At 39.8% G+C, this 15,000-nt stretch overlaps 1 protein-coding gene across 1 annotated transcript in view; it reads right to left on the bottom strand.

Annotated features, from left to right (window-relative positions):
• Window positions 1-15,000, bottom strand: part of LOC125030927 (glutamate--cysteine ligase catalytic subunit-like) — a 34,719-nt gene that overhangs the window by 1,934 nt on the left and 17,785 nt on the right. The window contains exons 5-7 of the mRNA XM_047621303.1: window positions 1,948-2,165; window positions 852-1,048; window positions 329-500 (exon numbers count right to left, since the gene is read on the bottom strand). Coding sequence (XP_047477259.1) covers window positions 329-500; window positions 852-1,048; window positions 1,948-2,165 — 587 coding nt within the window. The remainder of the gene's footprint in view (window positions 1-328; window positions 501-851; window positions 1,049-1,947; window positions 2,166-15,000) is intronic.

Raw genomic sequence — 15,000 nt, 5'->3', positions numbered from 1 at the left:
GGTGACTTAGTACAAGTATAGCCATCTATGTGTAAAAACAATCAAACAAGTACTAACAGTGGGCATAGCACGTGTCTACCCTGTTGTACCTGTCGGCAAGGGGTTAAGTATAAAGAGAATTAACATATACTACATTAAATGACATAACAGTAAATCTAGCAATCTCCAAGTATTACGGAAGGCTATTATGGTCTTGGATACTTTTCTCTTCTTATGATGATATTTTCAGACTACTGCCCAGCATGTGGTACCATTAATAACAATTTCATTTATATTAACTTTTATTACTATTGTACTTGCAATGAAAATCCAATCTCAAAATCTTTACCTCGAAATGATCCATTTCCTTCTCGTCATCCTGATGGATCTTTTCCGAGAAGAGAGAGATAGAATCCCGAATAAAAAGATGGGCCACATGTTGGGCCATAAACTCATCAATTTTACTGTCAATGAGTTGATCATATATTTGTTTATCATATACAAGGGGAATATCATTGTATCTGAAAAAGAAAGAAAGAAAATAAAAGATTAAAAAATGTAGATACAATATAGATTGGAAGATTTCCACTTTTAAAATATGCTTAATATATATGACAATAACAAAAAGACAAGGCAAACAAAAACAAGGTTCTTCTTTATAAATGCATATAATGTATATAAAAATGGATAAGATGAGATTTAGCCAGTTGTAATTCAGCATGACATATATAGTTATCTCTCAGATATATTTCATAATCAAAAGCTATAAATGACACTATAAATCTATCAAACATTCAAGGAAAAAGAAAAATACATACACTGTTGATCAAATCCCTTTCATTAAGATAAAAAAAATGGCTATGTATTGTTACCTTGCACCACATTCAGACAAGTAACAATCCACGGAATCATAGCGGGACTTCGGTATTACAAATCTGTCATTCCTGAGGGGGTCTAGGCCTCGTTCTTCACGCGTTCGACAGTCCACAGAACTTGAAATAACATCCCATCTGCAGTCCACATCTGTCAGGTAGCCACGGTAGATTGGGGTGGCAGCAGTGAGTGCAAGCTAAGTGGGAAGAGATGAAATTGAATATGATTGATGACAGATAAGGTAAAGAAGAAAGCTGTTCATCTAATCAAATCATAGGACTTAAATATGTATCGAATATTCTTCAAACAGTCTACCTTAGATTTTAGTAAAAATAATTTTCAGTGAGAAAGAAGACAGAATATTCAATATATTCACAAAGAATTTTCATTTATAGATAATCTTTAACTATTAGAACCAAAAACAAAATATAACAATTTACATATTGTCAGATATATTGCTAATCCATCAATCAAATTAGTAACAAAAGAAGAATGTAAATTACTCCTATGGTGTTCCCTGTGCAACTTTAATCATTAACTAGAGATCATTAACATTTGATACCCATAAATAATATAATAGTGAATGGACCTTGTGTGAAGAAATATTACTCTAAGGTTCAGCTTGTTGATAAGAGAAGGACATGTATGTCTGAGGCAAATAGTTTTGTTATGTACAGTATATCAAAATTTATTTGCTTAATGCTATTTTCCCAACATACATCATAAAAATACATGCTGTTTTACCTTACAAACCTAACTATGACATGTAAACCTATATTATGTATATCTTAAATGTTTGGTACAGCTACAAACAAAGCACATGAGATATGTAGTTGTACTTTGTGATACTAAAAAATCCTTATTGAGATTTATTACTCATATATTTAGTATACAAATCTTTATTATAGTACTGAGTTTATCATGATAAAAAAATGTCCTATGAAAGAGCAGAAGTATCAAAGAGAAATACAAAATCAAAAAATATTACTTACAACACATACATAAGAAATAAAATACCCATATATGAATGGAAAAAAGTCTAATGAAAATCATAAGAAAAGTAACTTGATCAAAGTTCACGTGACTCTTCCTCACCATGACTGGGCAAAGCGGGGTGAGGTGGTCATACAGAACCCGAGCCTCTCGTATGTTACAAGCCTGGAAGGTCATCTGCAGGCATGAGCAGCCCATCCCAAAGCCCATTGCATCCATATAGACATGGTCTTCTTTAGCGGCGGCAGCTGAGCTCCCGTCATCTCCATACTGGGACAGGTCTTCAACGAAGGGACGAGGCGTTTTCAGGTCTTTGTAAACTGGGGACAGAGAAAGAAAGTGCAATGAGGACACTGTAGTGGCTGTGGTTGAGGGAACAGTTTTATTTACTAAATATATATATATATATATATGTGTGTGTGCGTGTGTGTGTGTGTGTGTGTGTGTGTGTGTGTGTGTGTGTGTGTGTGTGTGTGTGTGTGTGTGTGTGTGTGTGTGTGTGTGTGTGTGTGTGTGTGTGTTTGTGTGTGTGTGTGTGTGTATACATACATAAATATGTACAAACATACATACATATATATATATATATTTTTTTTTTAAATACAAATATGTATCTAATAAATATATATATATATATATATGTATATATATGTATATGTATATATATATATGTGCGTGTGTGTGTGTGTGTGTGTGTGTGTGTGTGTGTGTGTGTGTGTGTGTGTGTGTGTGTGTGTGTGTGTGTGTGTGTGTGTGTGTGTGTGTGTGTGTGTGGGTGTGCGTGTGCGTGTGCGTGTGCGTGTGCGTGTGCGTGTGCGTGTGCGTGTGCGTGTGCGTGTGCGTGTGCGTGCGTATGTAAATGAATGAATGAAGGAATTAAGTAATGAGTGAGTGCGGGAATGAATGGGTGAATGAATAAGTGCGTGAGTGTATGAGTGAGTGTATTGGTGGATGAGAGGATGGGTCCGTGCGCGAAAGATCTATTTAAGTATATCCATATAAGTAATATATAAGTATTTGTGCATGTGTGTTGGTAGGAGCTGTACGGATAACCTGATAAAAGCAGGGTCAAAAGTTATGTTTCCTTTAATAGATAAAGCTCGCTTCATCTTCTATTTAAGGACATTTACTCACAGAAATCCTATTATATATATACTCATAATAATTATAATGATGGTGATGATGATAATGGTAATGACGATGATAATGATATTGAAAATGATAATGATAATGATAATGATAATGATAATGATAACGATAACGATGACGATGATGATGATGATGATGATGATGATGATGATGATGATGATGATGATGATGATGATGATGATGATGATGATGATGACGATGACGATGACGATGACGATGACGATGACGATGACGATGACGATGACGATGATAATAATAATAACAGCAACAGCAACAGCAACAACAGCAGCAGCAACACCAACACCAACAATAAGAAGAATTTTTACAGTAATACCAAACTATTTCTGTCCACACAACCTTCCTAACATCCAAGTACCATGAAATATGCAATCTATAAAAACATACAATAATTCAAATTCCTGATCGCATCCAGTTCAAAGCGGTTTTCACCGGTTTCCCCGAGATGCCAGATGCGCTATGACGTCACAACTCGGACGTCACACCCTGGAGGCGAGCAAGCGCAGTTTTCGTGTGATGTCAATTTCGTCACGTGGACATAAATATATAAAATACGAATCAATTTGAGACTGCTTTAAAAAAGAAAAAACAATATTGGGGAATGATGGTTGTATCGGTTTAACAATTGATTTTTCTTTTATTTTTGTATGGATTTCTTAGAAGGACTCCGGCGGCTGTGAAATCCAGTTTCTTGGTGTAATCTGGTTTGATTTTGTTTTCAAATCAATGGTTATTTTCATGAGGTGTGTCTGATGAATCGATGTCAACAAATAAGAAACATTGCCATAAAGTCCCAATTCCCTGACATTTCGTGTATGGAAAAATGCTGACATTCTCTTTTCTTTCTCTTTTTCTCCTTATCTATCGATTTCTTTCGCTTTTCCTTTCTCTTTCATCTCCATTTCCCATCTTTTCCTTCTTCCCTCTCCCTCTCCTTTTCTCTCATGCTCTCTTTTCACCTTTTCCTCTCCCCCTTTCCATCCCTTCCCCTCTCTCTCCACCTATCCCTATCCCCTCTCTCTTTTTCATCCTTTCCCCCCCATTTCGTCTCCTTTCCCGTTCTTTCTCACCCTCTTCCGCTATTCCTATTTCTTTTCATCTACCTTTCCCTCTCCCTCTATTTCTCCCCCTCGCTCTCGCTCTTCCCTTTCTTACTACACTTCTCTCTCCCTCTACATTTCCTTTCCTTTCCTTTCCCTCTCTCCCTCACCTCTCCTTGCCCCTCACTCTCTCCCCACCTCTCCCTCTCCCTCTTCCTCTCCATCTTTCCCCTTTCCCCTTCACTCTTTGCCTCTCTCACCCCCTCTCCACCTCTCCCTGTCCCTCATTCTTCCCCCCCTTCCCCTCTCCACCTCTCCCTCTCCCTTTCTACTTCTCCCCTTTCCCCCTCACTCCTCGCCTCTCCAACCCCCTCTCCACCTCTCCCTACCCCTCACTCTCTCCCCACCTCCGCCCCTCCCCCCTCATTTCTCGCCTCTCTCACACCCTCGCCACCTCTCTCTGTGCCCCTTACTCTCTCCCCCTTCCCCCTCTATCCCCACCACTCACACCCCCTCTCCACCTTTCCCTACCCCTCACTCTCCCCACCTCACCCCTACCCCTCATTCCTCGCCTCTTTAACCCTCTCTCCACCTCTCCCTGCTCCTTACTCTCTCCCCCTACTCCCTTTCTCCCCACCTCTCCACCTTTCCCTACCCCTCACTCTGCCCCCCCCCCTCTCTCTCTCTCTCTCTCTCTCTCTCTCTCTCTCTCTCTCTCTCTCTCTCTCTCTCTCTCTCTCTCTCTCTCTCTCTCTCTCTCTCGCTCTCTCTCTCTCTCCCTCCCTCCTCACACACACACATACCGGCATACAAACGAAGGTGCAGAAGCTACCATTCACCCTCCTGATTCTACCTGAATTTTTTATGCTTCCTCTAATGTCACACGACCTTGCTCTCCCAAATGTATCACAAATGGTCCCAATGTAGGCATAAGAGTATATAGGCCCTACACTACACCATACCCCTTTATTTCTATTATCATTATTATTACTATTATCATTATTATTTTAAGTCCGTTGTAAAAGACGTTACTTGTGGTCTTTGTAATGCGATCTACTTTTTGTATAATGAGTGTAATTCTTCGTTAATGTTAACTCACATCGCCACTTGTGAGTATTTTTCCTCCACTGTGAGATAAAAACGCTTGTGTGTGTGTGTGTGTGTGTGTGTGTGTGTGTGTGTGTGTGTGTGTGTGTGTGTGTGTGTGTGTGTGTGTGTGTATACGAGTGAGTCAGTGAGGTGAGTCAGTGAATGTGAGTCAGTGAGTAAGAGAGTTTAGTGAGTAAGTGAATGCGTGAATGAGTGAGTGAATGAGTGAGTGAATGAGTGAGTGAATGAGTGAGTGAGTGAGTGAGTGAGTGAGTGAGTGAGTGAGTGAGTGAGTGAGTGAGTGAGTGAGTGAGTGAGTGAGTGAGTGAGTGAGTGAGTGAGTGAGTGAGTGAGTGTGCTTGCGTTTATCTACATGTGTGCGTATGTACGTGTGGGTGATAGCTTGTGCGTATGCTAAAGCATGTACGCCCTTATGTCGGCACAAAATCTATATAATATCTATACTATGTCAGGATGTGTCCCTATGTACGTGTGTGCCTGCATTAGCCATACCAGTTACAGTACATTCCACGTTACACATTCCTAAGATGTGTTTCCACTGCAGATAATCAATATGTAAAACGAACTCCTGCGTTAGTGCTGAGTCACTGTGACAAGCGACGGCTTCATGATTCTCGCCCAGGGAGCCTAAATGTTATGTGATCTGAACTTCCAAGCCTTTATATAAATACAAATACAGATAACGGCGATAAACTAATCATTAGAATAAACGATAATATGTAGATAACAAACAGGGTACCTTAATAAAAATTAATGGAATATTAGGTCATTATGTATGAGTGCTCCCTGTGACTCCCGTAAGCATAAGATACAAATAAAAGGAATCTGGTAAGGGACACAAGAGATTCCTGATTAAATACGTCCCTGTTTGCTCTATACTCTATACTCTATACTCTATGCTCTATACTCTATTGCTCTATACTCTATACTTGCTCTAGCAGTAAAACCCCTTTAATTGACCGGAACAAAATGTAAACCACAAACGATAATCACTAAATGATTAACTACTAATAGCAAATCAGTCAGTTGAGTATTTATTTTCTGATCTCACACAGCGTGGAGTGATATTAAATAATTTCTCACACTTAAATCGAGCAAGAATTTTGACGGACAATCAAACAGTGTCTGTCTGTCTTATCAATCCTCCTCTCTCTCTCACCTTCACCTTCACCTTCACCTTCACCTTCACCTTCACCTTCACTTTCACCTACACCTAAACCTTCATCTTCCCTCTCTAATACTTTACATAACCTTAACTATATACACTCCTGACACGTGATATAAACAAGCAAACATGTACATCTGAGGCAAGTGAGCTTTTTATGCGAGGAGAGTACTGACTAAGCACACACACACACAACGTACCAAGGCAACGCGTATTTCAACGATAAAACAAACTTCAAATCCTCAACAGCACAGCTAATATCGAGGTCGAGAAAAGAGGTCACAAGCGTTATTTATGTGTCATTCCTGGAAGCCAGAGCGCTATAGATTTTGACGAAGACCAAGGAGGATAGAGGAAGAAGGGAGGAAGAAAGGAAGGAATTCTAAATGACTTTATCTAAATTTTGCTGCATTGTTTCTTCCTTCAATCCCCGTCATTTTCAAGATTTCGATGCGATTCTCAAGGTTATTCAGCAATATTTAACCAGACAGTGATCGAAACATCTTCATCGTTGCACGTGTCATAGCTTAAAGGTCAAATACGTGCCACGTGACAAGACGCAAATCGCCAAGCGACACGAAACGCAGGCATTATAAAAATAGTACACTGGTGTCGATTTAAGAATTCTCCAAATTGAAATCCGAAGATATTTGCATTTTCTAGTTGCAAGTAGCATTCTTCAGCGAATGTATATGTTATCTGAGTCTGGGTGTAAATATGTCGGGAATGCAATGCTGCAACATCGCAGTGTTTGCAAACTCTGCAGTGATATTGGGTTTAATCAAGGTCACGTAACGAATAAAAGTTTTAATGCACACTAAACTGTTTTAATTTCCCTCTCTCCCTTTCCTTCTTCCACTTCCTTACTTCCTTTCTCTCTCAGTAACTCTCTCCAGTAACAAAGCGAACTCTGTAAGTCCTCAGTACAAGCCAGTATTACGAGGGAGATACCTTACAAATTAGCTACTCACAACATATCCTACTAACTTGTCAATATTTGATTTTGAAGAGGACTGACCCCATTATGCACTTATTTTTACATGTATATTAATGTTCGTTTTTGCTATTATTTCTATCATCATCATATTCATCATCATAATGATAATACTAATTATAATTATTATTATTATCGTAAATAATCAAATTATAATAACAATGGTATTAAGAAAGCAGCAACAACGGCACCGACAATAATAAATAATAATAATAAAATAAGTAAACAAACAATAAGAAAATACAAAAATCAAATAATGTATATTCTGCTTTAAAAAAATAGGAACCCTGCGTACATGCGCACACGAACACACACGCACGCACCATTAACGAAAATAGATTAGTTACTTCTCTGAAACGTTACTTCCATTCTACCCCCCCTCTCACGAAAACCACTTATAAGCTTTCACTATTTTTATTTTCATTTTATTTTTACTTCCTTCGTTTCCTCTTTCTCCCGTATCGATCTAGTCTCTCTTCCTTCCTTTCTCTTCCTTCTACGCCTCTGTTTATTCCTTCACTTCCCCCTTTTCCTGTATCGACCCAGACTCCCTTCCTTCCTTCCTTCCTCTTTCAATTACGCCACTGTTTATTCCTTCTCTTCCTCTATCTCCCGTATCGAGTTAGTCTCTCTTCCGTCCTTCCTTCTTCTTCCTTCTTCTATGACTCTTGTTATTCCCCTTCTGCTTTCTACTCTTCCAATACACCCCTGCTTAATGCCCTTTCTTGTAAGACTTCCTGTTCAAGCTGACACACATACCTCGTCTTACTCATAACATCTAAAAACCCACAACTAAATGTTATTACTTATGGAACAAAGATTTAAATAAAACAGACATGACATTTAAATAAACAAACAAAAAAGGCAGATTCGGAAAAAAAAAAAAAATATCAAGCACATTACAAGACCGCCTTAAAATAATAATAACAATATAAATAATAATAACAATAACAATAACAATAATGATAATGATAATGATAATAATAATAATAATAATAATAATAATAATAATAATAATAACAATGTTAAAAAGAAGAAGAACAACAACAACAAGACAACAACAATAATAACAAATACAAACAACTTCACCCAGAAACTACAGGATCGAAACCCAATAAGGTTCGAACCCTCGAACGGAATCAACAGCTAAAACCTCCTTGAGTTCTGATTGTGTGTTCAATCAACTCCTCGACGCGAGACCTATTCACCTACTTCTATATTAATGCCATGGTCATCCATTACATCAAACACTGATTGTGAGTTATTATCTTTTAAGTCTTGTTTTTTTATTTTCTTTCTTTCTGTTTAAATTTTTTTTGTCACTATCGCTCTGACAAATGAAAAGCTCCTGCCATCGAAGGTGCTTCTCGTCTCCCTTTCACTTTTGAATAATAAATCAGTTCCAGGCGGGCCGCGTGTTAGTGATGTCGCCTTGATAACACACGCACGAAGGCCATGCTGTGTGACGTCTTAAATTAACGAGAGGCCCGCTTCCTTTTGCGTCACGGAAGCCTATATACGTTTTTTTAGTAACATTTTTCTTTACTTCTTTTTTTTCTAATCATTATTACTATTATTGGCTAGTTTTATAAATGGTGGAAATGTCTGAATTACGTTTTCTGTGATTTCCCTTGTCTATTTGGATTAAAAACCGAACAAAAACCCCTTGATCCAGTTATTTCACAGTCAGATTAAACGTTCACGTACCGATGCCCGCGTTCTTCCTTCGTATACGTACACTATTACACTTTATTCGGACTAAATTGACTCCTCCGTTCCAGTTTACTTCGCAGCTAACCTGTCCGCACCGGTTTTTCCTTCAGGTTCGATAGTCAATTTACGCCCACCCACTGGCCAGGTATGTACGACCTTAAGCACTCAAAGGCCTTTTAGCAACGCCTCTCACGCCCAAAAGTTAACATGTACACACCTATGCGCCCACTGGCCAAACCCATACCTCCTTCCCTCGTATTCTTACCCGGTTGTTTTTCACTTTACATACGCACAAATAGTAGATGCAAACGTAAACAACTGACAAGGTAATAATAAATAAAAACAAACAGACAGATATGTAATAATATTTCTACAGTGATAAGTACTTAATACTACGATAATACAGTTCCATCAGAATTTAAGGATCCCAACGAAATCATCAATCTTCAATCGCACATTTTCTACATTTGTCGCAATGTTCAACTTACAGGTTCTCACAAGCGCTGCCGTGCCAGGCGCAAAAGTTCCCTTAATAACCTTAATGAACAAACAAAACACACTTCAGCGCCGAGCCACAATAGGAGTGTCTCTATGCCATCTCTCGTGATCCCGCGTGACACCGCTCGCGCCTCAGAAGGAAGCTCCTTGCAATCGGACCTACGGATGTGTATGCATATGCACACTTATGCACACGTGTGTGTGTATAAATTATCTTTCTCTCTCTCTCTCTCTCTCTCTCTCTCTCTCTCCCTCTCTCCCTCTCTCCCTCTCTCCCTCTCTCCCTCTCTCCCTCCCTCCCTCCCTCCCTCCCTCCCTCCCTCCCTCCCTCTCCCTTCCTCCCTCCCTCTCCCTCTCTCTCCCCCTCCCCCTCTCCCTTCCTCTCCCTCTCCCTTCCTCTCCCTCTCCCTTCCTCTCCCTCTCCCTTCCTCTCCCTCTCCCTTCCTCTCCCTCTCCCTTCCTCTCCCTCTCCTTCTCTCTCCCTCTCCTTCTCTCTCCCTCTCCTTCTCCCTCCCTCTCCTTCTCTCTCCCTCTCCTTCTCTCTCCCCCTCCCTACCTCTCCCTCTTTCTCCCTTTCCCACGTGAGTGTGCGTGAGTGTGTGTGCGCGCGTGTGTGTGTGCGAGCGTGTGTGTGCGCGTATGATTGAAGGTCAGAGAGAAACATAATCATTTCATAAAACTTTGGTATCAGTCCACATCCTGACACGCTAACCTATTAAAGACTGACAATTTAGCGCCCTTCTTCTAAAAAAAAAGACAATTAAATTTCCTGCATTACACATACACACACAAATCAATAAACTTCATAAACGTCTTTTTTCCATAACCGTCATCATGACCTAGTAATTTCGTATCACGTCTCGGCCCATTTTCCCCAAAATCATCAATTTCTTCGTAATCGGTAAGACCGCCTTTTGCTTCCGTCATCGTAGAATTCTCGCCTTTATGAGACCCAATCGTTAGGTTAGGTCGGACGTCGCTGATAAATTATCTAATTTCGTTGATCGCATTTTAAACACGGTTTTTATCTTATCACTGTCCATGGATTTCTTTATTTTAGATAAAGGGTGATGGGAGATGATGGGCATGGATGGGCTTGACCTAATAATGATTATATCGTTTCATTTTCTTGTATCACAATTATCCTCTTTATCATCACTATGATCACTGGCCTTGTCATTATCATTATTCTCACCATCATCATCATTGCAACTAGGACTACTACTACTGTCATTATTATTATCACTAATATAATAATCTTTTATCATTATTGTCATTATCATTACCATTATATTTTCGCTACCATTATTCTCGTTATTATAATCCTCATTATTAATATCAATATCTTCATCATAATCTCCATCTTCATCTTCATAATCATCTTCCGTCATAATCATTACATCTCTTGCTGTTCTAGTTTTGATTTTATCTTTACTATTACAACCATAATCGTTACTAGCATTGCTAACCATTACTAACCTCACTGATGAATAGCACATCGAGTTCTCTGGGGAAACGCCTACCCTCTGAATGCCATTTCCACACCTGATCTACTGTTAATTTACTATTAACTCTATCATCACCGACACTTCCCATCTAACAAAACCTGTGTACTGCTGGTAATACCGAAATTCATATTGTAGTGAAAGCTGTTCAGCAAAAATATGAGAATTTGTTGTCATGTAACTATCCGACAACGTTTTCTGTTGACAATTATTTCACTTCAGTATCACAGCTTATCATTCAATTCAAGGTCGTATTGCAACACAAAAGCCCTGCAACTTACACACATACACAGGCCTGCATTGCACTGTCATGCTGCCTCGAGTCTGCATGACACAGTGCTTTCTTGAAAATCTAGTACCTGGCTAACAGAAACTGCATTCCGGTTAAATCTACGGAAGTCAACCCCAATAACAATGAGTGTGCAGATAGAAAGATAGCTGGAGAGGTAGACAGGTAGACAGATAGATAGGCAGGTAGATAGATAGATAGACAGATAGGTAGGTAGGTAGGTAGGTAGGTAGGTAGGTAGGTAGGTAGGTAGGTAGGTAGGTGGGTAGGTAGGTAGGTGGGTAGGTGGGTAGGTGGGTAGGTAGGTAGGTAGGTAGGTAGGTAGGTAGGTAGGTAGGTCGGCAGGTAGATAGGTAGGGATGGAAACAGAAAGATAGAAGATAGATAGAGAAGCAGGAAGATTGACTGATAGATAGAGAGGCAGCAAGATAGACTGATAGATAGAGATGGAGAAAAAGGGGAAGTGAGGAAGTGAGGGAGGGAGGGAGAGGGGGAGGGGGAGGGGGAGGGAGGGAGGGAGAGAGAGAGGAGAGAGAGAGAGAGAGAGAGAGAGAGAGAGAGAGAGAGAGAGAGAGAGAGAGAGAGAGAGAGAGAGAGAGACAGAAAGCAAGAGAGAGAAAGCAAGAGAGAGCGAGAGAGAGAGAGAGAGCAAGAGAGAGGAGAGAGCAAGAGCGAGAGAGAGCGAGAGAGAGTGAGCGAGAGAGAGAGAGAGAGAGAGAGAGAGAGAGAGAGAGAGAGAGAGAGAGAGAGAGAGAGAGAGAGAGAGAGAGAGAGAGAGAGAGAGAGAGAGCAAGAGAGAGAGAGAGAGAGAGAGAGAGAGAGAGAGAGAGAGAGAGAGAGAGAGAGAGAGAGAGAGAGAGAGAGAGAGAGAGAGAGAGAGAGAGAGCAAGAGAGAGAGAGAGAGAGTGAGCGAGAGAGAGAGAGAGAGAGAGAGGGAGAGGGAGAGGGAGAGGGAGAGGGAGAGAGAGAGAGAGAGAGAGAGAGAGAGAGAGAGAGAGAGAGAGAGAGAGAGAGAGAGAGAGAGAGAGAGAGAGAGAGAGAGCAAGAGAGAGAGAGAGAGAGCAAGAGAGAGAGAGAGACAGCAAGAGCGAGAGAGAGAAAATTTATTTACCAAGAAATGTGACAAGAATGAGAATGCAGAGAATGACTATCGTAACTTCGGGCATCCTGGTTGTAACGTTTTTTTATTGTCTGTGATAACCGAGATTCTTTATAAATCTCTCGTCATCCCTAAGTAGCTGTCTCTCTGTTTATCTATCTATCTGTTTCCAGTCTATCAACGTACTTCCTTCCTTCTCTACGCGCGAGTATGCTGTAACACACTTTTTTTTTTCAATTTTAGTTAAGGAATCATCTATACAATCAAAAAGTTGCTAAAATATACCGTAACAAATAGTAAAAACAAACACACAAAGCTCTACGTAGTCATATAGGTCACAAACACATACAAAAAACAGTAAAGCCTTTGCAATGCATGATGTAATAGTGTGCTATATAAACAACCGGCAACGTCTCCAGTGCAACGGCATGGCGCCAATTATATACTTCATGATCGTTATATATAAAGTATAATTTGTCTGGAGTCGAGTTAATACTAATAACTACGTATTTGGGTATTTCAGTAACTTAAAAGTGTGTTTAATAATTAAACAAACTTTACATTGCCTTTGCTTTGAGGTAGGTGGAACACGGCCGTATGGAGCTGACCTAATTATTTGGAAGTTAAAAAAAGTAAGAAAAAAAAAATAATAATAATAATAATAAAAAATAAATAAATAAATAAATAAATAAATACATAACACAATTATTTCTTCAAACCACCGCCACATTACTATATCCCCTTTCAGAATCCCAAAACAATACCAGGTACAATTTGCCTTGTTTAAAGTTGCTCGTCACTAGAAACAACGTTCCCGCGGCATACGAATGAATACAAATGACCTTTGGAACAATTAAAAGGTTGTTCAGCATGCATACAGGATATTCTACGGAAAAAGGGACGTTCCAACACGTATACAAATGTACGAAATGAACTCATGAAAACGTTAATCGGATTGACATCATGGGACAGTTTCGAAAGTCTGTATTTTTATGTAACAATTCTGTTTAAGCTTGTGCTAATGCATGTCTCTTTTGTTTCTTTCTTTCTTTCTCTCTTCCTCTTTCTTTCTGTCTTCTTCCTTATCTCCCTGTCTTTCTTCCTCCTACCCTCCCTTTCTTCCTCTCTCATTCTCTCATCCTCTTTCCTTCCTTTTCTTTCTGTCTCCTTCCTTTGCCTTCTCTCTTCCTCCTTCCTTCCCTTTCTTTCTTTCTCCTTCCCTCCCTTTCTCTCTTCCTCCTTCCCCCCCCGTCTCTATTCCTCTATCCCTATGTACCTCCCTCCTTTTCTCCGTCCTTCCCTCTTTCTCTCTCTCTTCCTACTTCCCTCCCTCACGCCCTATCTCCCTTCCTCCTTCCCTTCTTCCTTCTCTCCTTCCCTTCTTCCCTTCTTCCTTCCTTCTTCCCCCTTCTATATCTGCCTTTCCGACAAAGACGAAGAAGTAGAAGAAGAAAAAGAAAAACTGACGTAGCAGTAGGAGTAGGAAGAGGGGGAGGAAGAAGAAGAGGAGGAGAAAACGGCGGAGAAGGAGGAGGAGGAGGAGGAGGAGGAGGAGGAGGAGGAGGAGGAGGAGGAGGAGGAGGAGGAGGAGGAGGGGGGGGGAAGAGAAAGAGGAAGAAGAGGAGAAGAAGAAGAAAAATGAGGAGAAGTGGAGGTGAAGTAGATGAAAAGGAAAACCAAAGAAAAAAGACAGAATACGAACAATAATAATAAAAAAAAAACAACTGAGAAGATCAAATCAGAAGAAGAAGACGAAAAAAAGAAAGAAAACAAAACAACAGAAAACAGTGAAGAGAAAAAGCGGGAAAAATCACGGGTAAATAATCCACGAAACTAGACCTTATTAGGCACCTTCATGGCTTCCTTTTGCCCTCTGTTTGCGAATGTTCTACGTCAGTACTGATGATGATGATGATGATGATGATGATGATGATGATAATGATGATGATGATGATGATGATGATGATGATGATATGATGATGATGATGATGATGATGATGATGATGATGATGATGATGATGATGATGATGATGACAACAACAACAACAACAACAACAACAACAGCAACAACAATAATAATAATAATAACAATAACAATCATCATAAAAATAATAACAATAATCATTAATAATAAAAATAATAATAATAACACTAAGGACAGAAAAAAGACGAGCAAAAGAAAACAGAAAAGAAAAATAAAACCAAAGGCTCCATCTCTTAGTGAGAACACCGATGCCCTTCTACTCGCTCCTCCAATCTCGAATGTTCCTGGTCAAGCAAGGAGACGAAGAAGGAGGAGGAGAAGAAGAAAAAGAAGGAGAAGAAGAAGGAGGAATAGAAGAAGAAGAAAAAGAAGGAGGAGGAGAAGAAGAAGAAAAAGAAGGAGGAGAAGAAGAAAAAGAAGGAGAAGAAGAAGAAGAAGAAGGAGAAAGAGAAGAAGAAGAAGGTGAATGTGAAGGACGAGAAGAAGAAAAAGAAGAAGAAGAAGAACAAGAAGGAGAAGAAGAAGAAGAAAAAGAAGGAGAATAAGAAGAAGGAGAAAGAGAAGAAGAAGGTGAATGTGAAGGACGAGAAG

The sequence above is a fragment of the Penaeus chinensis genome, chromosome 12 (genome assembly GCF_019202785.1).
Source record: "Penaeus chinensis breed Huanghai No. 1 chromosome 12, ASM1920278v2, whole genome shotgun sequence".
NCBI lineage: Eukaryota > Metazoa > Arthropoda > Malacostraca > Decapoda > Penaeidae > Penaeus > Penaeus chinensis.
The sequence above is the reverse complement of the archived record's forward strand: the minus strand, read 5'-3'. Positions and strand labels throughout refer to the sequence as shown.